The sequence below is a fragment of the Sus scrofa genome, chromosome 4, assembly GCF_000003025.6.
Source record: "Sus scrofa isolate TJ Tabasco breed Duroc chromosome 4, Sscrofa11.1, whole genome shotgun sequence".
NCBI classification, from domain to species: Eukaryota; Metazoa; Chordata; class Mammalia; order Artiodactyla; family Suidae; genus Sus; species Sus scrofa.
In genome coordinates, this window is record NC_010446.5 from 38361586 (window position 1) to 38386035 (window position 24450).

The window sequence follows — 24450 nt, forward strand, 5'->3', positions numbered from 1 at the left end:
ACCAGTTAAGCCTTCAAGTAGATCACACACAGCCTGTACAGATCATTGCTATCCCAAAGTGCAGAACAGATCATTTTCCTTGAAATGAGGCAAGAATTAGCAGGTAGTTCCATTATTTGAATACTAAGATAAGTAGAAATAACAAATCCAAGTATTAAATACCAATTACTACCTTAGGAGTTACAAATCAGCTCGGCATTATAACATGCCCTCCTCAGCAGCAAACCCAGGAAATGTGGGGGTTTGACAGAAAACACAAACCTATAACCAATATGCATCTACACAGTAAAGACACAGTGTCACTTCCCAGCCAGTACTTTCAAAATGCTCATCACATATATTAAAGAAAAAAAACAAAAAAAAACAAAAAACAAACCTGGCCCATATATTTGTCCCAAGGGCATTAAAAAAACAACCTTCAAATGTCGGAAATGAAGTGGCTCTCAGGCGCACAGCTGGTGATTTGAAGCTTTGACTGTGTCCCCCCGCAAAAGGAGGTTTATGGGTCAGTCTGACAGCCTGGTAGCCAAAGATGTCAGCTCATGATTACATTCCTAACTCCAGAAACAAAGCAGAAAATTCACCTAATCCCACCTTACCCCCCAATTAGTTTCAGGGACCAGAAAAAAACTGCTACATAAGATGTTATCTAAGCAGGTCAATCACAGCCCAGCTGAGAGCACTTGTGAACTGCATACTTTGGTGGGAGGAGAAGAATTTTGTTTGTTTTTGTTTTTTAGGACCTCACCTGTGGCATATGGAAGTTCTCAGGCTAGGTGCCGGCCTACACCACAGCCACAGAAACTCGGGATCCAAGCTACATCTGCAACCTACACTGCAACTAAGGGCAACGCCAGATCCTTAACCCACTGAAAGAGGCCGAGGATTAGACCCACGTCCTCACAGACACTATGTCGGGTTCTTAACCCACTGAGCCACAATGGGATCTCCAGAGAGGAATGTTCTCTCTCCCCAGGTCATAGATCCATCTCCATCCTCTGTGGGAATTAACTCCTGTATTCAAGCCAGCTGGGTTGTTCTCTCTCTCTCTTACCTGAAATCACTGATTGGAGTGCTATTAGAGCATTCTCATGCTCAGGAATTACTTAAGTTCTAGAATGAGCAAAATAATATTTGATACGAGTCTATATATGTACAAGAGATATTAAAAAGACAGTCTCTAAAGCACTTTGGGATTCCCCCAATGAAAGGCACCAGATAAATGCAAGTCATCACCAAAATTAAAAGTTTTCCAGCTTTCACATTTGCAAAGACTAATCACTAGGGGTATCTCTGTTTTGGTGGTAAAACCTGCCTGTTTAAAAAAAAAAAGAAAGAAACACTCATGAGAGTGACTGAGTTATCCTGTCTCCTTCCTTGTTTCCACTTTCACAAGCTTTATGGTCAGTGACCATGGATACCACACTCAGCGACCTACTACTGTCAGCCTTGGCAAACTAAACAGTCCTCACGAGTTTGTACCATCACCTGCCTCAGTGCAACTGGAGATGATTTCATAAAATTCTCTGCCTTCCAGTGCTGGAAACATCAGCCAAAGCCAAGTGTTATGTGTGAAAATTCTGATAAATAACCCTGCCCTTCTGATTTAGTGGCTGGTTGCCTCTAAGTCATTTCACCTTTCCTGATGCTTCTGAGAAACAGATGTAGATGGTAGACCATCAGACACTAGGAGGTGGCTGCCTCCCTGCCCCCCATGAGGCTCCAGTCTGATGGAAGGATTTGAACTGGGGACCCAAAGGCATTAAGTAGTGAATTCTTCCAACAAATGCCTTGCTCTGTAGTAACCATGGCAACTGCAAGTACACAAAGCCTCCGATGAGATCCTCACCACACCCCCAAGAGGTAAGTACTACCGTCAACCAAGACACAAAATTGACCTTTTCAAGGAAGGACCAAGCCATGGATAAAAAGTCTGCTTACTCCACGTGTAGACCCCTGGATTCTGCAGCCTTTCCAAAAACTGAACAACAATGGACACCACCTGGAAAACCATTCGACTACCTGGAATATAATAAAGAACTATCTTACAAAGAGGCCCAGGTGAACCCTTTAAAATGCTATATGCGGGTTAACTAAGAAGAGAAGGGAAAGCATTTTGGAAAAGGAAAGAGTTTTCAACCCTCACCGTAAGTTTAGACGTTTAAAGGTCTTTTAAATAGCATTAAGCTTTTCAAGAAGTTTACAATTATTTGATATTTTTATTAAGTAACAATGCTTTTTTGCATTACAACTCTTTCCTTTCTCTTGGCTTCTACCAACCCTCCCCCAACAAAAGGCAACTGAAGTGGAAATGAGAACCATAATTTCCATCCTGGATAAACCATGTGTCTATATTTTGAGTACACACTTCCACACCACCAGGTTTCCAAGTCACACCAGGAACTCTGGGGCAATTAGAGCATTGTATGTAACATACAGTATCCTAGAAGCAACATTACCTAAGTATATCCTGCTTGGGAAAAAAAAAGGTCTCTCATTTTAGAAGCTTTCAGAGCAGGCAACAAAAGTTTCTAAGCTACTGCCCTTGCTATCCACACAACAACGTTTGCCTCAGAAAGACAATACAACAGTAAACCTCTTTTTAGTTGATAAAGACAACACAACCTTATTTCTAAACATCTTAAAAAAGAAACATTTCAAAAACATGCTAAGGTCTAAGACAGAGCAGAGTTTGGCCAAATGACCTAGACCAGGAACCTCAGCCAGAAATAAATGTCTCTATGACCAGCTAGGAAAGAAGGAGGCCCTGACTTTGAAGGGTCTTCAAGCATTCTGCAATTTGGCCTACATTTAGCTAAAGCCCAGTCCTAATGCATCTGTTGTTGGGGAAAAATTTCAATCTTCACTACACGTTTAACAAAGTAACATTCTCTAGAGAGCAACATCTATGAGAGGAACAACAGTGTACATTGTTCTAAAGGTGAGCAGGGTACCCATGCAAGCCACAGAGCTACAGGTCATTTATAAAAACAACACACAGACTTGCATCAGTCATGTGTACTTAATGTCACATCCTCTTTGTTTTGGTATTAAAACTAAATGAAAGCAATGGATAAAGAACTGAGATTTTGTTTTCACACAACTGTGAGCAAAACCTCACCATATCCTTGTTTCCACTGGACAGATTTGTGGGGGGGGGAGGGTTGTACAAAAGTCACATGACAACCTCAGAAACAGAAGCACAAACAACTCAGAGACAGTACTGGGCCACGAGCACTAGAATAGAGAACACAATGGACAGAGAAATTGGCATTCTAGGTGGTACTCATCCGGCAGAAAGGTGAACATTTCATGTCCACGATGTAAAGACCAGTGAGTGTCATTTCATTGAAAGGTGCAAAGGCATGGTGTCAGACACACCACCCTCTAAAAATGATCCTAAATACTGTAAAAGCAACCTGGGGTGCATCTCCCATGCATCTCTCCCCTTTGGGGCTGGGTATACTCCTTACGCCATAACCCTAAGGTGCCTGGACTGTGCCCAAGGCGCAAGGCTCAGCAACATGGGTCTGAGGATGTCAAGCCCTCCCAGCTAATGTAGAGAATCATTTAAACTTAGTTCACTTGGCGAGCTCCTGCTCATGTTCGTCAGGCTCGCCATGAGGGATTTAACTTTATGGGCATAGTAGTCCCTTAAATTGACAGAAGGGACCTCCTTCATTCCATCTCCAAAGTCACAGCTGCGCATGGCACTCTCAAGTTGCTTTTGGCGTCGATAAAAGTGGGAGAACTTATTGAAGATCAAGGTGATGGGCAGTACCACCACTAGGATACCTGCCAGGATGCAGGCAGAGGCGGTGAGCTTCCCTGCTGTGGTCCCTGGGACCACATCCCCGTACCCCACAGTGGTCATACTAACGGTGGCCCACCACCAGCAGGCGGGGATGGTGGCCAGGCCCTCATTCTCCTCCTTTTCAATGGTGTAAGCCACTACAGAGAAGATGGAAATCCCCACAGAGAGGTACAGCAAAAGCAGCCCTACTTCTTTGTAGCTGTATTTCAGGGTGGCCCCCAAGGAGCGAAGGCCAGTGGAATGCCTGGCCAGCTTTAAGATGCGGAAAATCCGCATCAGCCTCAGGACCTGGGCCACCCTGCCCAAGTTGGCCAAGGTAGGTGTGCTCTCCACGACCAGGTTCACCACCAGAGTGATGTAAAAGGGAACGATAGACATAAGGTCAATAAGGTTTAGGGCGTTCTTGAAAAACTTGAGGAAGTCAGGGGCCACAGCAAACCTGGCCACCAGCTCAAATGTGAACCAGGCGATGCCAAAATGCTCCACGATTTCGAACCTGGGGTCCTCGCCAGGGGTGCCCTGGCTGTCTGGGATTTGGAAGTCTGGCAGGCTATTGAGGCACATGGTGATGATAGACCCCAGCACCACCAGGATCGACAGGACGCTGAAGACCCTACTCAGGACCGAGTAACCAGGGTTGTCCAGCGCTAGCCACAGCTGCCTGCGGAAGTTGCCCAAGGGCTGCCCATCGAACTTGGAGGCATCGTTGTAGAAGGCCAGGATCTCATCAAAGGAGGATGTGGTGCTCTCCTGGTCGCTCTGCTCGTCCCACTTCTCCTGCTCGGGCTCTACTTTGCGGCCATGGTAGCTGTAGCTGCAGCAGGAGTCGATGAAGAACTCGTTGATGCCCCAGTACTCAATCTCCTGGCTGAAAGAAAAGACGCACAGCTCCGCCATGACGTGAAGTTTGCCGGTGTGGTAGAAATGCAGCACGTATGGGAAGAGCTCGGGGTTGCGGTCAAAGTAGAACTCACGCTGGACATCGTCATAGTCATCGCAGAGCTCCAGAATGGCCTCGCGCGAGTGGCAGAGCAGCAGGCGGCCCAGGCGCGTCTCCGGGAAGCGCAGCAGCGTGTGGGAGCGCAGCCGCCTCTTGAAGCCGCCTACGTTGATGCGAATCTCCCCATCCTCGACGTTGGCCTCCGACACGTCCCACAGGCTCTGGCCGGTCATGCTGGAAACGCCCAAACGCCCGCGCCGCGCGAGGGCGCTACACCTGGAAGTCGAGGGAACCGTGTCTGGTGAGCGCGAGGTTCTCAGGGATCTGGCACCCCTTTCTTTCTCCCCACCTGTCTCGGAAGCAGCTCCCAGTCCTCTCCAGCAGGTCTTTGGATGCTGAAGGACACTGGGATGCGGAGGGGTGGGGGTACGGTTCTATGGGTTTTGGCCCCCTCCCAAGGAAAGGCTTGGGGTGGGGGTAGGTTTCCACTAGCAGGGCCGCGCCTCCACCCCCACGCTGGGGGTTCTGAGGATCGCTTTACGCTGGCGGGGGTCGAGCCCCAGCAACTCTGAGTGCCTAGCGAGCAGCGCGCTGACCTTGCCCGTGGGCGGGCGGAGGAGACGCCCCCGCCCGCTCGCCGCAGACAGGCGGGACCGGAGCTGGGATGCGCACGGGCAGGGTTGGGCCGAGATGGGGGGCGCGTAGCTTCGGGAGGGGGGCGGGGAAATTCATCGTTCCAGTCAGTAGACCCAGGCGGGGGGAAGGGGCCAGCCTAGCGTCCCCTGCGTCCAGCCCCGCGACTGGAGCCCCCTCGCCCCTAGCCCCGGGCTTCCCCGCCCGCCTGTCGCCGTGCCCTGGGGCCGCGTGCGCCGCGCCTTACCCAGAGGAGCTACCCGGGCTCGCCCTGCGCGTTCTGAAAGCGCTTACCTGCGAGCATGGGGACCCGCGGCCAAGGCCGGCGGGAAACTTCCCCGACCTGCCGGCGAGCATAGCTGCTGCGGCCGCTGCCGGCTGACTGTGCGTGTGCGCGCGGGTGCGAGTGTGTGTGAACCCGGCGGGCGGGCGGGCGGGGTCCGCCGAGCGTCTTCTGTCTCCGGCCGGAGATGCCGCCACCGCCCGCAGTTGCCGGAGACTCACAGGTGGCTGCGTGGCCCCAATGCTCGCAGAGGCCCCTTCCCCTCCGCCTCTAGATCCGCGCGCCCCTTAGCACCGAAGACAACAGCGCGCGCCACAGCCCGCGGGAGCTGGAGCGGGAGCTGAGCCGGTGCGCCTCGGCGCGGGCCCTGAGCTGGGGCGCGGCGCGGTGGTGCTGAACGGACAGCTCCAGCAACGCTCGCGGCGGCCGCCCGGGCTTCTCTGCTCCCCTCCCGCGCGTCACGGCGACCCTTTTGAGCCCTCGGCTCGACGCAGGGCCAACACCTTTCTCAACCCCTCACCTATCCGCTGGTGACAGCTGTTACTGCCATGCTCTCTCCTCCTAGGGCGCAGGCAGGGGGCTGCCTACGGCGACCTTTCCCCACTGTGGGGGAGGGGTGCGGGAACCGAGCCGGGGAAAGAGGGGCGGCTTGCGTCTTGGGGGGAAGGGCAGGACGGGAGGAACCCCAGGTTTCCCCTTTTAGGGACCTGCTAAAAAGTTTCTTGAAGCTGCGGGGGAGGGGGCTGGTGGGGAAGGTAGTTGGAAGGGAGAAGAGGGGTCAGGGAAACCAGAGGTCGAGCTCAGCTTAGTTTGCTGGGGGCAGGAGCACAGGCCCTACCGGTGTCGGAGGGAGTTACCGAGTTCTGTTTGGGAGCTCTGTGTGGGCACGGTGTCTGTACAGGCCGGTGTGGTGTGCCAGCTTTGGAGGACTGCAGGTAGCTGTGTGTGTGTGTGGTCTCAGGAAAATAGGATTTTTCAGTGTGCAGCGTTTATAAAAATAAGACTTCTAGAGGGATGGGGCCCTGAATACAGTGTGTCAGAACAGGGGAACCTGAGGCATGTCAGTATGGAGTGTGTACACAGTGGCAGACTACCAGCTGTGTGCATAGTGCACATATACAGTGTAGTATTCAGTGGGACTGTGACAGAGTCAGTGTGTGTAGTGAAATGGGAACTGTGTGCATGCAGACAAAGCGGGGACTGTGGGGTGTGGGTCCAGCAAATATGTGCTCAGTACCTGTGTCCCCATTTTCCGGGAGACTTGTGACCCAGATTTGAGCTCTTGGTCTCTTAGGATTGTTCCTTAAAGCACTGCTGGCTGGGCTGGTGCTGAGAAATGGAACCACGGTCCCTGGGGAGTCTCCTCCCCTTGATCTCTTACAGTGCTTCCCATTTGCAAAGACTGGAGCATCACGTGAGCTTAGCAGGGAGCTAGTGGGCTATAGGTCTCGGTCAGAAGTCCTGGGAAAGCGCCAGTGTCTCTGCACTCGCAGTGTCTCAGCCACAGCGGGTAGGATATCATTTATGACACCCTGGCAATGCCATCCCAGTTAGACAGGTGCCCTGCAGAGTGGGAGGACTTTGGGGCTTCTTGGAGGGCCTAAGGACAACCCCTGAGCTGGCTTCATGTGGGGTTTCCTGGAACCACACCTGGCTTCATGCAGAGGAGACCCGTCCCTGTGCCAGCCACCTGCCTCTGAGTAGGTAGGGGTATGTGGGCAAGTGTGCTGCCTGCTGAGAGGGCTCCACACCCATGCTCCTCAGGCCTCTGCAAGCACAGGGGATTCCAGGAAGGCAGGCCATGTGGGAGGAAGAATAAGGTGGCAAGGGCCACATTAGCTTCCTTTTTTCTTGTGTCTGATGTTTTTAGAGAGGGAGAGGTATGTGTGTGTGGAGGGGGGAGGACCTGGTATTTGCTAGCTTTGTCTCCATCTCTGTTTCTTTCCAGGTCTGTGTTTGGCGTATGCTACCTTACCCTCTGTCTAGGTCTGCTGGATCATTTGAAGTCTGTGGCTCTCCCCACACCTGTCTGGGTTGCAGTCCGGAGGCCCAAGGTCTCTTTTATCCCAGTGAGAGAATGCTGCTGAGAGTGTGCCAGTCTTTGCTGAGGATGTGTGTGTGTGAGTGCATGCATCATCAGTGTGTTGTCACTCTGTTTCAATCCCTTCCCTCACCTTAGGGGTGGGGTAGGGGGAGCTCCCTGCTGCAGGCGCCTTTGGCAGCAGTGCCTGTGGGGCAGGCTTCAGGGGCCTTGTGGTTCTCACTATCCTTGGCCTCCATCCTCTCATTGTGCTCTGCTTGGCTTCTGGCCACCCCGAAGCTCACAGCCCTGCTTCTGCTTCACCACCACCTGTCTGTGTGGCTTCTTCCGCATGACCACAATTCCCAGCCACTCCCATTGCCTTGACCTCACTCCTGACTCTTCTATTTGAGCTTAATGTGTAAACTACCTTTTCCTGCTGCATTCGGAGGCTGCTTTTCCTCCAGAAACACTGGGTTTGATGACTACGGGGTTTTCCTCTCTCCCCTCCTCCATTTATCTGCCTGCCTCCTCTGTTCCTGTCTTTGTTCTTGCTCCTTCCTTCTTCCTTTGTGGTTGTGGGAGATTTCGCCCATGGAGATAGAGCCCCCACCCCCACCCACCACCTTCTGTTTCTCTCACACCCAGGCAACCTGCCCGCAGACACAAGGGCTGTGCCAGGCCTTTGAAGCCCTCCCTGTCTCCCTCAGCTCGGCCCTTTGTTCTGGCCAGCTGCCCTCCCCCCTTCCTCCTTACCCTTCTCCCTCCCTTCTACCATTTCTCCCTGCCCTGGTCCCCACTGGCAGCTGACTGAGCTGTGCCAGCTATGCTGACCTGCCCCAGCCACTCAGGGGCCATATCTGCCCTTTGTTAGCTTTTTCTGGGGTCAAGGTCAAGCCTGCATGCCTGCATTTCCTTTAATGGGAAAGGGAACTTGGAGCCGCAGGGAGAAGCCCAAGTCTGGGGCACATCAGTTATTTCTTAGAAAGGCTGAGGCAGAAGCTCTGGGGTCTGACAGATGCCTTTGCAGAGGGTTAAGTGTATGTGACAGGCAGAGCCACTGGTTTATTTCCCAGTCACTGCGCTGAAGAGAAATGGACCTGTCTCCCTCCTTCTGTGCCCGGGAAGTGGGCTGTGTTTATGGTTTATTTAGAGGCCTGAGCCCTGATCTTAAAATACAGCTGCCTGCTCCAGGCACAGAGAAGGCCTGCCCCTGGGCTGGCAGGGAGATTCTGAAGGGGCGGAGGGGTGTGGGGGAAGGAACCCTGGGAAAAGGGACAAAGAGACCCCAAGCAGTGGCCCAGATCTCTGCATATGGGCAACTATTATCTCTGCCTCCTCTGCCAACACTGATCTCTTAGTTGAGCCCACACATCTCAGAGTTGGCTTTTTTCTCTGACAGGCCGAGGGGGCTGCACTGGCGGCTTGGCTGAGGGATCCAGGCTCCTGACCTACATTCCCTCTGTGGAGGAGCTGAGCGCTCATCCTCTCCCGGGCATGAGCACAGGGGTGCCCTCACCCCACTGGAGTGAACTGTTCCCCAGCATCCATCCTGCTCCCCACCAGCCACCCTCACCATCACAGCCAGAATGCCTCTTAAAGACAAAATCAAGTCATGCCATTCCCTTCTGAAAACCTTCTGGGGGCTTCCCAGTGGGAGCTGAGAATGAAAGGCCTTCCTCCCACAGTTCCAAGATCCCCCGTGATGCACCCGAGTCCAGTTCACAGACCCATTTGTCTCTTCTCTATCAATTATGCTCTGGCCACAGGTCCCTCTGTGGAAGTAGGGCCTTTGCACCTACTGCTCTCTCTGCTTATTATGGCAGCTTCTCAGGGCAGGCTCCTTCTTGTCACTCAGGTCTCAATTTAAAATCTTACCTCCTGGGAGTTCCCGTCGTGGCGCAGTGGTTAACGAATCCGACTAGGAACCATGAGGTTGCGGGTTCAGTCCCTGCCCTTGCTCAGTGGGTTAAGGATCCGGCGTTGCCGTGAGCTGTGGTGTAGGTTGCAGACGCGGCTCGGATCCCACGTTGCTGTGGCTCTGGCGTAAGCCGGTGGCTACAGCTCCGATTCAACCCCTAGCCTGGGAACCTCCATATGCCGCGGGAGTGGCCCAAAAAATAGCAACAACAACAAAAAGACAAAAGACAAAAAAATAAATAAATAAATAAATAAATCTTACCTCCTCAGGGAGGCCTGACTGCCCAACCTAAATTGGATCCCTCAATCAATTTCTACCCTTTCTTTCACATTTATATTAAGTAGTTATTGATGTAAGTATTAAGTAGTTATTAATTGAATATATGATTGAATGATAAGTGAATGAAACTAGTCTTCTGTCTTTCATTATTCTGTGCCAGCCAGAGTCTTGGCCCCGCCTCTTCTTCCTCCCAGTAGAGCAAGAAGGCAGCTGGAGGGGGAAGGGTGGCTGTGCCTGGAACGGTGGCCTGGGCCCTGCAGGCTCCAGGGTGCTCTCCCAGGCAATTGATTAGCCTAATGGATCTCATTCCTGGCTGCACATTGGAAACACTTGTGGAGATTTTAAAATAACCGATGCCTCTGGATGCCTGAGGCTTCAACTCACACCAATTCAATTAGAATCTCTGGTGAAGGGCTTGTGGAATCAGTGTTTCTTGAAGCCCCTTAAGTCAGCACAAAGTGGAGCCTGGAGCCGAGATTGAGAGCCTGAGCACCTTGTCTTTAGGGAGATTGGTACAGAGCTGTGTGCCTGAGAGCAGCCCAAGGATCAGCACGAAGGGCAGGGGCTGTGTCTTAGCTCAGTAAATACCCACCCCCTAGCCTGACTAGGGTCAGTGCTTGCCCAAAACAGGGGCACCAAAAGGGCTGGGGGCCTTTTTCACCCACTCCCTTCAATCCCTGACTCCTGCAGTTCTCCCAGAGATGGTGCCTCTCAAAATCATTACATCGGCTTCCCTCCTTCCTTGGAACAGGCTTCATTCTGAGCTTTTATTATGATGATGGTGGTAATGGGGCCAGGAACAAGGGAGCTAGCAGGCCTGTCCTGGTGGATTTATGGTGGAAAGGGCACAGAGAAGCTGCTGCGGACAGAGGCAGACTGGAAGAGAAGAGGGAAGCAGGTGGGGCCACCTGCGCTGAGGAAGTGGGGCTGAGTCTTGGGAAAAGGGTGTGGGGGACGGGAGGAAAGAGCCCAGTGGAGGAGATTGAGAGAAAAGTTGGAGAACAAAGGGTTCTTAGAAGTTTTTGCTGCATTATGAATGCAATTCCTCTTTAAGTATATTCTCGAGAGGCAACAGTAAATGTTTATATAGCTTTTGCATTGTTTCTGGGTGCCAAACAATTTATTGTGTGATTCCTTGCCTAGGCTGTTTGGCTCTATCCCCAGAGGCCCCTCTCCTCTTCTCCTATAGCTCTTAGGTGCTCCTACTCCTCCTAGGTGCCCCTGGAGGTCAATAAGGGAGAGAACACTGCTTCTGAAGGGCTCCTCTCTGAGCCCCTTACTAAAAGGGGGGGCCAGATGTCCCACAGCCAGCATGCACAGATCCTGCTCCTGAGGGTTTGAGACTTCGAGGTCCCACCTTTTGCACCTTCTGCTCCAGGACCCTTCTCCTGGGGAGGCTCTCCCTAGGAGCCCCACCTTGGTATCCCTCCATTGGGGCCCTTCACTAAATTCCCAGAATATCCTGGGACAAAGCTGGAAAAATTAAGATAAACTTGATTACATTTAGAATTAAGGTCACCACAAGAGAAATCACCAGGAGGATGACGTGGCTCCCAGACTCACTCTTGCCTGCCTCTGGGGTCTGGCTGTCTTTCCCTCTACCCCGGGCCCTCCTCAGAGCCCACAGGGTGGAGTCTGAGCCCCGGAGCCCCAGGAGCTCCCTCTCCATCTGCCTCAGGCCTGTCATTTCTCCTGTCCCTCCTCTCCTGACCCTTTTCTGGGTGACTGACAGCTGAAGCCCCCAGCCCCTCCCCCTGGCCCTACTCTCTGGGCCCAGGGGGATATTCAGAAAGGGACTGTTTACCTTAAGGCACTCACCAGTGTTCAGGGAATGAGGCATCTTAGCAACCATCCACCTTGGCAGGTGGCTGAAGAAGATGAAGATGGTGGAGAAAATGAAGCTGAGAGTGATGATGGGGAGGGTAGCAGTATAGGGAAGCCGCTAGGACCAGAATGCTTGGTCCTAGCCCAGTTCTTCTGGACATGTATCCTTGAGCAAAACATTTACCCGCTCTATGCTTCATGGTCCCCATCCTTAAAAACCTATGCTAGTCTCTAATTCACAAGGCTATTGTGAGAATTACAAGAGGCATCAGAGAGCTACCAAGGCCTGGCACAAGGTAAGTGCTTAATGTTAACCATGACTAGTACCAATTATTGAATATAAAGTGATCAGCCCTGTGCTAAACTCTCTGCTTGCCTCCTGTGCTCACTTGGGTACTATTACTATCCTCATTTTTCTGATGCCCAGGAAGTGAGGTGTTTAGACTCAAACATGTCTCTCTGGCTCCAAAATCTGATCTCTTCATGATCTCAAGTACAGGATTAATTAGGGTAGGTTAATCACTATAACCAACAACCCCTAATCCCAGTGGCTTAACCTGTTAAAGGTATCATTTCTTATTCATATTATAGTCCAATTGGGTGTTTGGTAGCAGTTTTCCACCTGGTGATTCCAGAATCTGGGTTCCTTCCATCTAGAGCTCTATTCATTCTAGGGCCTTGGAATCCTTCCCTGGGACCATCTGCATTAACATGGGAGATGAGGGAAGTGAGCATGGAGGATGGAACAAGGTATTCCCAAGGCCAGGTCTGGAAGGGGCAGACTTCACACCTGCCCACATTCCTTTGGCCAGAAATCAGTGACATGGCCCCGTGTAACTGGGAGAGGAGGAGGAAGTTGCAGGAAGGAGAGAAACTGGGCACCCCACCTTGTTGCTTGTGGATGAATAGAGGCAGGTGGACATCCTGGGCCCATTTCTCCCAAAGTGGGACAGGGGGAGTGCAGGAAAGTCCCCACTCACAGCTTACCATGAAACAGCTGAAAGCATCCCTGGCTGGAAGGACTTCACTCCAGGACACAAGCCCGAGGCATCCTGTTTCTCTGGAAGTCCTGAGCTGGATCCGAGATGATTTCTCAGCATCAGAGAAGACTTTGTTTCCCTTTTCCCAGAAGGACATTTTCAGTGCTGAACTTATCCACACTGCAGGTCTGAAAAAGGGTGTCAGTCCCAGTTCTTGGTTGCCAGCAGCAGAGAATTAGGCAGAAGAAACATGTAATAAAGGATATTAGGTAGGTCACAGACTCTTTGGGCCAGAACCCAGACTTGGAAGCCACAAAGGCTGAAAACCCACTCCCGTCCTCCTCCTTTGACCTCTACTCCAAGTTCCTAGGCTGGGAACTTGGGGAAAATCTCTCAGGGAAAGATTCTCTTTCTGCCCTGTCTTGTTTGGCTTTTTACCACGCCCAACAGTCTGTCCTAGGACACACTGCCAGCTCCCCCAACCTCCCCCAGCTCAGAGGTGCTCACAGCTGCTGCCCACAGGCCCTCACTCTTCTGTGAAAGTGACACCCACCCAATCACCAATCCATCGCCCATTGATGGATCCATCCATCCACCCACTTACCCATCCCTCTCGGGGCTTCTGTTTCCATGGTTACTCCAGGGCCTGAGTCTGCTCTGGGTTTGCTGAAAGATTCTTCGCTCTAGGCTGTTTCCACAACATTTTTACTAGTGGACTCAAACTCTCGATGACTGATGGGGTCCCATCCTTCTAACAGTGCTCCCTACTTGCAGATCACACATGGCTTACATGTCAGTCCATCAAGGCAGTCAGCTTCCTGGATTTAAAATAAAGCAAAAGCTCTGCAGTATTTAAACAGAGAGGCACTCGGAAGTACCGTGTCTGGGAGGGGTGCCACAGGAGACCAAGTGGGAGTTCCCAGAGGTAAGTAGCGCTCCTTTATAATAATAACCAAAGCTAACATTTATTGGTCATTCACTATACACCAGGCATTCTTCCAAGGGTTTCATGCTATAAACTAGGTTAATCTTCGCAATGACCCTGTGGGGTATGAATTACGATTTTTTTGAGGTTAAGTAGGCACAGAAAGGTGGAATAACATGTTCACGGTTACAGAGCCAACCAGAGACAGAGCTGGGATTCAAAGCAAAACGGGCTGATTCTAGAGATTTGTTCTTACACACTTCATTCATGGCCTCTCTACAGCCTTTCTCCCCCACCCCACCCAGTGATTCCGGAAGTCTCCCTGATGCATTTTTTTGAGACAGTAAGGTGGGTTTCTGAACACCTCCCCAGTGCTCAGCTTGGCGCTGTGGGTGACAAACTCCCATCAAGTGACCTACTTGGTGTCAGCTTTTGGTTGCCCAGAGACCTGGGGCAGGGGTGGGGGCACAGCTGTTCTCAAGAGGAGCTCCCTGACCCCATCCACCCTGAACTGGTCTGTCTGTGGGCCCTACAGGTTTCCTCAGGTCATAGCCAAGCAGCAGTTGTCCTCAGAGACCTTCAGGAGGGTGGGAAGAAGCAATCCCATCAGAGAAACCCAGCTGAGGGAAGACACAAGATGTTCCCCACAAGTGACAGAAAACCAATTCACACTCTTCCCCGCAGCCAAAAAATTAAGCTAATTTTTCATCTCTTTGCTTACGTGCGACTCAACTAAACATAGGCCTCTAGGAATGCAAACAATGACTAGATATTCTTAATTTAGGGCAGCTTTAATTAAATCTTGCTAAAATGACGGAGGCTCTGGATATTTTTATCATGGTAGGAAGCTGTGTGATTTGAGACTAAGAGATGAGGGGAACACGATGCTAGAAATGCCTCTTCTCCTGGCCATCTCCCACCCTGGACTGGCCTCCCAGGCCACACCTCATGTCTCCTGAGAAAACCTGCAATCCTCTTGGGATTCTTGTTTCTTTTCCTCTTGTTTTATAACTTGTTTCCTTACGTTGTAGTCATTCTAACTAGCTAGAGTTGGGAAATCCGAATGACTTAGCAAAAATTTAAATTAGAGGATTATTTCTGAGAAAAATTTGGACTTAGAAATTCATAGCATGAATACTAAGAAACCAAAATCAAAAGTTTCAAAGGTAGAGTTTTCTAATACTTTCTGCTCACCATATCCAATTCTCCTCTCCCCCTGGGCATACAGAAGGATGACTTTCCCACCCTCTCCAAATTTGGAGGAGTCATGTGACTTGTTCTGGCCAATATACTGTGTCTAGAGGTGCTTTGTCATATGCGGTCCAGAGCATTTAACTATCCTGCCAGTGTGAGAGGCTCAAGTGTTTTCTTGCCCAGCTGTGGAAGTACATATTGAGATGATGGTGCCACAAGATCAAAGCAGCTTGGATCCCTGAGATACTCCATGGAGCACAGCTGCCCTGGAGTGTCCTGGATTTGAAGCAGACTTTCTATGTTTGTGAGCTACATTTGGGTTGGATTCTATCACTGAGGTTTGAGGGGAGTTGGTTATTTCCTACAAGCAGAGTCTCTCCTATCTTGTTAATACAATGAATGTTGCTTTTCTAATGATTATTGTACAAGAACACCACATTATTTTAATTATTTCCTATTAGATTATTTTGAAATTTCAAAAGTTATCTGTCCTCTGTAGTCTGGAATGAAGTTTACTTTTTCCAGGTCTGAATAAGACTGATAGAAAACATATTTAACTTATTTAGGCAAAACTTATGTGTCAGGAGGAAGGCTTTTAAATTTACCAGAATTCCAGGATAAGGTTAAAAGCAGCTCTTCAAGGAGTTCCCATCATGGCTCAGTGGTGAACGAATCCGACTAGGAACTGTGAGGTTGCAGGTTCGATCCCTGGCCTTGCTCAGTGGGTTAAGGATCTGGCGTTGCTGCGAGCTGTGGTGTAGGTTGCAGACGTAGCTCGGATCCCGAGTTGCTGTGGGCTCTGGAGTAGGCTGGCAGCTACAGCTCCGATTAGACCCCTAGCCTGGGAACATCCAAATGCTGCGGGAGCGGCCCTAGAAAAGATCAAAAGACAAAAAAAAGCAGCTCTTCAATACAAAAGTTGTCAGTATGGGAGTTAGATTTATTTCTTAGTGAATTGTGGGAGTGACCAGGTCCTTTCAGAAGGTGATTGAGTGGTTAGGAAGGAGGTGAGAAGATCTTTGAAGAAGTTTTTCTGTGTAATGTGCTATTAGGTAAGGTGATGTATACCTTTATAGTATACAACCAGTATAATAAATAAATGTATGGTGGCTCAAACATGACAGTTTACTTCTTGTTTACATAAAGTTCAAAATATTTGTTGTACATTGGTAGGCAGCTCACCTATAAACGTGGCGATTCAGGGAATTGGGCTCCTTCTTCAACATATCCTTCCAGTGTCGCAGAGCTGACCGACCTTCAGACTGGAGAAGGGGAAAGAGGGTGGAGATGGATGTGGGATGTTTTTAGAGCCTAGGCCTAGATGTGGTACCCATTGTATCCATTGGCATTTCATTGGTCAGAACCCAGTCACATGACCACCTCTAATTGCAAGGGATGTTGGGAAATATTCTCTAGCTGTGTGGAAGAAGAATCAGATTTGGTGAAGGACTAGTCAGTTTATGTCACAAAAGCTCTCCATGCTTTCCAAGTTGGATTGGAGAATGCTTTTAGAATGTAGCCCCATGCAGAAAGAACCATAAATGGACTCAATTTTGTGCGGGTTAGATTTGAGGGGCCTGAGTGGGATTTTTGCTTAAGGCAGTTTTCTGCTTCTTAGATTAAAATAATAGACACAGACCTGAGCCACAGATTTACCTTCTGGGATTGCCAAAGTGGTGGAACTATAATATAAACAAATGTAGGTGAATGAGGTATAAGCACTATAGCACAGGAAAGGTGGAGAGAAAGGTGGAGACTGCTCCAACATTACAATTAGAATTTTAAAGGAGAACAGGCGGTACCACACAGAGGAGTCAATGAATGCAGGGTCCTGTAAAGTGGTCAAATGGAGGATATCTACAAGAATTTGTAAATTGGACATTAGCATTTAACCTAATCCTCATAGACACCCAACTCTGTTCTAAGAAGTAAGAGACTTTGATACAAGGAGTGAGAAAATGGTAAGCACACTTGGGTTAGTTCAAAGTAGTTGCCCTGCTCTAGCTGGGACCGACAGCCAGAAGCACAGCTGCTACTGTGGGGCTTGCAATCAAGTCAGCTTTGAACTGTTTATACAAGCTGATTGCTACTAGAAATATAAGAAATTCACAGGAAGTTCCACGTAAGGAACCAGAGAAAAGGACTTTGAGTTGTGTTAGTGGCTCTTGGAAGGTTTGGGGCCTGGCAAGCACTGAAGGCAGAACAGAAACCTTGTTAGATGAAGTACTGAACTGCAGAAATTATTTTAGGCTCTCAAGCCACCAGACATTTGATTTGGCTGACCACTGCACTGCCCTAATGGGAATAAAGGGTAAGAGAGAGGGAAGCTAGCATCTATAGATTGAGTTCATAGAAAACTACCACCAGCACAAATGTTCTTCTATGCTGCAGTAGGAGGAGCTGCTCTAGCAAGGCATCCCCGAGGGAGCCATAGAAGCAGGCTTGGATAATGAGAAGCACTTGGATCAATCCTTGGGGGAGAAAGATCAGCAACTTTTAGTAAAGAGTGCCTGAGCAATATGAGATCAGATCTTAAACTTGGAGAAACTTCCTGAATTCCCTTTTTTGCTATGAGGCTAATCATGCCTGAGGAACAAAAAAGGCAATATGGCACCTTCTGGAAGCAAGATGGAATAATGAGATTCAAACTGGGGCAGGGAGGATGATTTGGGGGGCACTGTGTCTCAACTTGAGAAGCAAGATGGATGGGAGAGCAGCTTTCCTGGTCCCATTCAAGACACCTGAGATCCAGCCCAGGACTGAAAACAGTGCCCCTGAATTTGCTCCTGGAGGGGTTATGTTAGTCACATGGGAGGCATTTCTCAGGCCTCAGCATGAGTGACATAGCATCACCCGTAGGCTGCCCTGAACATTGGAGTAAGTGGCACGTGTTTTATTTGTGGCAAGAACTAACATTTAAGTTTGTAACTATGGGGAGATTGTAACTATGGGGAGACTCTGGTGGCAGAAGCTGGGTAGGTGTGCTCAGACAGTAATGAGGCAATAAGTCGGGGTGGGGGCAGACTGCTGAGGCAGCATGCCACCACCTTAAATTCCTTCCTCCAAACTGTATCCACAAGGAGAAGGGAGGAGAATCCAGGCTCAATGAGGGATGGGTTGGGTTTTGGGAGTGGACTTATTATAATAGTCATAGTCAATATTATATCTTGACTGCAACTTTATACTTCTGGAAGAGAGTTGTGCAATTGGTTTTTTGGCTCTGGAAGTTATAGCAAGATGAAGGATTTTACTGCATTGCATTCAAAGGGAGTAGAGCATAGGTTGGTGACTTCTCATAAAAACAGTTAGGATAGTGAAAAACCTTTGTGCCACTTCATCCAGAAATTCCATCCCTAAAGCTCCATTAAATTCTCAAGGATTTAAGAGTTGGAAGTTTGAAAGTTTACTTCTTTTGACCATGAAAAAGCTGAACCAGCCACGAGGACAACTCAAATTTATGTGGGTTACCTTTTTTTTTTTTTTTTTTGGCCATGCCCACATCATGCAGAATTTCCTGGGCTGGAAATTAAACCCAAGCTAAGCAGTGACAATGCTGGATCCTTAACCCACTGAGCCACCAGGGAACTCCTATGTGGGGTTATATTTAAAAGGCACATAAAAATGGATGTGGCTGATTTAAAATTAGCCTTACCAGAGTTCCTGTTGTGGCTCAGCAGTAATGAACCTGACTAGTATCCATGAGGATGAGGGTTTGATCCCTGCCCTTCCTTAGTGAGTTAAGGATCTGGCATTGCCATGAGTTGTGGTGTAGGTTGCAGGCATGGCTCGGTTCCCGTGTTACTGTGGCTATGGCATAGGCTGACAGCTGCAGCTCTGATTGGACTCCTAGCCTGGGAACTTCCATATACTGCAGGTGAGGCCCTAAAAAAAGCAAACAAAAAGCCAACCCCTGCCCCCCAAAAAAGGAAGAAAAAAAATAAAATAAGCCTTACCTAAGTATCAAAACAATTGGCTAAACTTTTGGGGGAGGGAGTTCTCGTCGTGGCGCAGTGGTTAACGAATCCGACTAGGAACCATGAGGTTGCGGGTTCAGTCCCTGCCCTTGCTCAGTGGGTTAACGATCCGGCGTTGCCGTGAGCTGTGGTGTAGGTTGCAGACGCGGCTCGGATCCTGCGTTGCTGTGCCTCTGGCATAGGCCGGTGGCTACAGCTCCGATTCAACCCCTAGCCTGGGAACCTCCATATGCCACGGGAGCGGCCCAAGAAATAGCAACAACAACAACAACAACAACAAAAGACAAAAAGACAAAAGACAAAATAAATAAATAAATAAATAAATAAATAAATAAATAAATAAATAAACTTTTGGGGGAGAGGTGGCGGATACTTCATTAGTACATAATTAATTGTAATAATGAAATGTCATTGTAAAGATTATGCTATTGGAAATTATCTTCTCAGTCATGGAACTTTGAGATATACCAAAGCTCCTATTGATATGAGAGTAAATTATTAAATGAAAAGAAGTATTTTGAATTCATTCACCACCTTTCTTCTTGTTTCCAGCACCTATGCCATTTGGCAATGGGATTTTTTCTTAGTAAATATGGGAATATGTGTGTGTATGTGGAAGAGGAACTTACTGGAGGTAAGTCGCAAGAGGAATGGTAGGAAACACAGTGGAGTTGTATCATAGACACATTAACATTATTAATTAAATTATACATTGTCAGCAAAGAGAGAAAGAGGAATAGAAATGGTGTGACTATTTCCATCGACCACATCATTCACTGAGAGACCTTGGATTGTTCATTTATTTCTTCACCCACCCATTCATACATGCATACCTAATTTTCCAGAAAAGCATTTGAGGCAGCCAAAGTATGTTTTGTTCTAGTCCTCTTTCCTTCATCTATTCAATAAATATTCATTAAGTCTCATGAGCAAGGCAGACAAGCAAAGGGCAATAGAGCCATGCTGCAGATAAGGTCTACATGTTAGGGACAACTGGGGAAGCCCGGATCCAAAGGGCAATTCCCATCTCATCATCTCTAGACATCATGTCTAGAAGGAGATGGAGATGAAAGCTCAGCACTCACATGTCCCCACATGTGTTTTCACTAGGGAGGGAGGAAGGTCCTTCAGCATTACAGCTGCTCCTTGGCCCGTAGACTCTCCCAGCTTTGACTTGTACAGAGTTTGAGTCAGAGATTGCCTTCTAAGATCTTCCAAACCCATTTTAGCTGGCTGGTTTTTAATGCACTAACCACCAAGATATTCCATTATCTCTAGATCAGTGGTTTTTAATTTTTCCCCCTTTTCTAACAGCCCCAATTAGAAGTAATGTGGAAAAACTGAGGAAACACAAGTACAGAGAAAATAAATAAGCCTGATTCAATGGCCTTCCATCCTAAACAAAATCTGATTGTTGGGCCTCTGACTTGGGTCAGTTCTTTCCTCCTGGATGTGTGGCACTCTCTGGCCAATTAAGGGACCACTGGGGGTGTTTGAGAGACACAGGCTTTCCCTCCACCACTCAGCCTGGCCTAGAAGGCATTTGGCAGAGAAGGTGTAGATTGTCCTGAGCTTGAAGACAGCTGTGAATGAGTCAGAAGGGACTTAAGGCCAGTACGAGGCCTCAGAGCCATGTTGACCATATTTGTCAAGCCTTAAAACTGAAACACATGGTTTGCCACATGGATTACAATAGGACAGAAAATCTGGAATTCTAAAATTCACATTGCAGGATGTTATAGCTGAGTCCAGAATGGGATTTGGAGGTTCACTGTTGGTTGAACTGATGGTCCATCTGTCAAACTCTGAGCGCCTGTTTATGTGAAGTGACAGGCACAGCCCTTTTGTTGGCTGGACAGCATGGAGGGGAGTTGGTAGCAGAGTTGCCTTGGGAAGGCAGAGAGGGAGAGACTAAAGGATGGAGGGAATGGCAGAGTGGTCAGTGCCTCATGGGCACCCTCCCCCATGCAGACAGAGGGCCTAGAAAGAAAGCCAAAGGGGCTATTTTCATGAAGATATTAAAGACATTCTGGGTACAAACCCAGCTGTTTCGGCTCACCCACAAAACATGAGAGATGCCATTCTTCTTCTTTTGCATGGGACCCAGTACCGCTCTTGCATCCCATGGGATGGTGACTTTAGTTGCTCCAAGAGACACTACCTTCCTCTCACCCCAAATAGCATTCTCCATAGATCACAGTTAGCAGGGGCTTCCCAGAAAGCTACAGCTGAGTGAATGGAAGCAGAGGGCTTAGTAGACAATTTAGGAGTGAGAGGTCTTGAGTAAGAAAATAGGGCCATAATTTTGGGTCACATATTTATGAGGATTAAAGAAGGCAAGCTGCATTACAGAAAAAATAGAAGACCACAGAACAACAGGGGACATTTTCTTTCAAACTCAAAATTGGGTCAAATGATGGGAGTCACAGTTGGATAATAGGATAGATGATCTGAATTCAGAACTGGTCCAGAAAAATTACCAAAGCAGTGTCAGATTAAATTGATGGAGGGTTTCATTGGATTAGATCCCAAAACTCTGGTTGTGAGTGCTTATTTATGCAGTCTCTTGTCTCAGCAGAATGGGAGTCCTCCATCAACTTTATAAAACCAGCAGAAGGATTGCCAGCCAGCCTCTGGCTTTGGATTTTTTTGAGATCTAACATTTTAAAGAGTTTGTGTCAGTGAGACCTATTTAGAAAACAAATGATCATTTAAAGTCTCTTAAAGGCTTTAAGAATATATTTTAATCATCGAATCTCCCCCTAAGCCTAGCAGAGTTATTCATGAATAAATTGTTGTGCCTTTGAGTCAACAGAAATTGGACAGATTTGCTGAATTAATGAACCTTTCCTTTTTTCAGGTCCTTCTCATGGCTGTGGCAATGTGCATGTCCACTAGCTTTGTGAAATGCAGATGGAGTATAATTTTCCCCAAATTGATCTGTTCTACATCATTGAGTTTCAGCTATTTGCATTTTAAAGCCAGAATCAAATTTAGCTTATGATTATTGTTGTGGAAAATCATTATAATCCTTTAATTGTCATGGCTCTTGATGATTTTTTAAAAATTCACAAATGTTATTTAATTCCATATTCACTATGACATAGGACATTGAGCAGAGTAGGAACTATCAAATGTGTCTCCAACTTCAAACTGCCCCTCTTTTTCAGTTGGGAAATTAAGGTTCTCAATGGTTAGCTGATGTGCCCCTGGCCATACTGATGTAAGTTATAGAAGCAGGAACAGAAACCAGAGTGAATGGCTCTGCCCTGTCCTGAGTTCTGTCCCATCAAGATGAGTCTTCAAAGTCTGTCAAGTGGGTGTGATTAGCTTTGCCTTGCAGGCTCACTGTCTGTGTCATGTATATGTAGGCTAGGTGGCACAGGGTGCCCAGTTGCTCCTGTCTCTTCCCATCTCCATGCAATGGCAGGTGCCATTTGGAGATCAGAAAGCCTCCGGGGCTGAGATGAGAGAACAAAAAGCCTTCCTCTTAACCAGCCTGAAAGCCAAGGGGCAACGCATGTGCGTGTACATACATACACACACACATACACACAAACACACCTGCCAGCATGCACTATGAATATACATGCATGTGTCAGGGGAAGAGCACCTCTCTGAATTTCAAAGCTCCAGTAGGTTAAGAAAACATCTCTTCTCATCTGCTTCTGTTCCATCTCTACAATCAGCTCCATAAAGGCTCCACCACCCAAGTACATTCATGACAACCCACTTTCCAGATCTAAATGATACAACTCCTCCAAGTCCTTGGCTTTCATTGTCAATTGGTTCTTCCATTTGCCTGCTGACTGACGCACACAGTTTTTGGCATCCTCCAGTCCTGAAGACTCTGCTGGGTGTATCCTTCCTGTCCAGTGGTCGTTTTTAGCTGGAAGTTGGGTAAAAAGATGTAGCAATAGCCAGGATAGTGTCTCTTTGTGCCTCTCACCCCCTTAGCAAGCTCAGCTGGAGTGGCACTCACAGGATGTTCCCACTGTGGCCTCCTCTCCCACGCTGGACTCCAGGGCTGGAACCAACCTTTGCCATCACCTGGTCCAACCCCCTTCTTTTACAGACAAGGGGTTCCAGCCTTAATTCTGGACCTAAGCTACCTGAGAGAGGTATTTTTATTCATTGGTCATGGGACATCTAGATAAACCAGGCCTTATTTACCCATCTGCAGTGCCTTGGGAAAGAGTCAGAGTTCCCCCACCTTTCAGTGAGAAATTGTTTTCAGATGCGAGTAACAAAGACGACTGAGGCCATTTGAACAAACAGCCTGGGGCAGCTGTCTAGAGGTCCCTTTCAAGGCCTCAGGACCCCAGGGCTGTTTTCTGTCTTTCCCTCGAGCTGTTACCTCAGGTTCTCAAGAGGATGGCTGCACCTCCAGGTGTGTGTCTGCATATCAGCCAGGAAGAAGAAGGCAAGAGGAGGGGACATTGCTACAAACTTCTCACATCTCATTGGCCTATACTGTGACTCTGCCAAATGGCTTCTCTGGCTATGGGAACCTGCTCTCTCTGAGCAGGCCAGAGAGACAGGACTGCCCCTGATCCCCTCCCCAGGGGCAGCCCTCTACTAATCAGTAACTGATAGCAATTGGTGGATCACTACCCCAGCTCCCTTGCCCTTTGGGGTAATGGTGGATAATGTCAGGACATTGGTGCTACACTGTCCCGAAGCGGAATTAAGCTTCAGTTTTGCCCACTTGTCTGATAGTGCATCTCCTGTTGGTTTACTTTCCTTCCTTGCCCACTCGCCTGCTGGTGCTTGTTGGGATCACCTCCCAATCAAACTGCTTGCACTAGAGCTGCTCTTTTAGGGTAAGTTTCTGCAGAAGAAACCAAACTAAGATGAGGAGGAAGCCCAGGATCATAAAGTTAAGGAAATTGTCCAGGGTTGCCAGTTAATAAGTGGGCAGCCAGGATTCAAGTCTGGGTCTCACAGATTCCAAGCTTGACTTCTGAGCTTCTACCCTGAACCATGACTGTCTGACAGCCCCTGCATCAAAGGGGGACCACAGCAAAGCAGGGCTACCTTCAAGCTGAAAAAGGATTTGGCTGCTCTTGGCCTCCCTCAAGTGTCAGAAACTGCAGGAACAGCTGGGGGACAGTTTTGAATTCTCCTCCACCTCCACCTTTAGCTCAAGGCTCATGAAAGCTATCAAAGGAAAAATCAGGCCCTCCCTGGAAGCTGTTTCCCTTCTTTGCGGTCTACAGTACAGTCAGCATGGCTTCTCCTACCTTGGCCTTCTACCCAAAGTCCCTCTGGAAGGGAACAGAGCAGATGCTGGTTCCCTGGGGCTCTGCTCAGAAAATGGGCTCATCGGGGAAGGGTGACAGAGAACACACTGTGTTCCTTCCCAGGGAAGAGCAAGTCCCACCTGGCAAAGTCTTCCAAGGCTGAGGGAACAAGTACAGACTCTCCCCACAGGCATGTCCTCCTACAGCTGGCCCTCACTAATGCAATCTTCAAGACTCAGGACGAACATTCCTGGGGTGAGGGGGGGTGGAGGCAGATGACACATGCTAAACTCACAGGAGGCTACCCCCAGACTCTTAGCACAGCAGAGCCCAGAGGAGGCTCTTATCTGGCTCTGTCCTGCCCCTCCTGCAAACCCAGACCCTCCCTTCTCTCAGAGACTCAGCCCCACCAGGCAAAAT

General features: G+C 48.7%; 1 protein-coding gene and 2 long non-coding RNA genes across 4 annotated transcripts in view; 2 read left to right on the plus strand and 1 right to left on the minus strand.

Annotated features, from left to right (window-relative positions):
• KCNS2 (potassium voltage-gated channel modifier subfamily S member 2) lies at positions 1297–12830 on the minus strand. 2 transcript variants are annotated; one of them, XM_021089061.1, is made up of 2 exons: positions 12702–12830; positions 1297–5030 (listed from the first exon to the last, which is right to left on the minus strand). In XM_021089061.1, the coding sequence occupies exons 1-2, from the start codon at positions 12812–12814 to the stop codon at positions 3554–3556; spliced, it is 1590 nt and encodes a 529-aa protein (XP_020944720.1). In that variant the 5' UTR covers positions 12815–12830; the 3' UTR covers positions 1297–3553. The 2 variants fall into 2 exon arrangements, with proteins under 2 accessions (XP_020944720.1, XP_020944721.1); XM_021089062.1 differs by lacking the exon at positions 12702–12830 and adding an exon at positions 5682–6267.
• Positions 4917–24450, plus strand: part of LOC106508344 — a 44904-nt gene continuing 25370 nt past the window's right edge. The window contains exon 1 of the long non-coding RNA XR_002343193.1: positions 4917–5055. This is a non-coding gene — a long non-coding RNA (uncharacterized LOC106508344). The remainder of the gene's footprint in view (positions 5056–24450) is intronic.
• LOC102163156 lies at positions 13513–24323 on the plus strand. The gene is made up of 3 exons (XR_298324.3): positions 13513–13619; positions 19340–19421; positions 21648–24323. It is a non-coding gene; the product is annotated as an uncharacterized LOC102163156 (long non-coding RNA).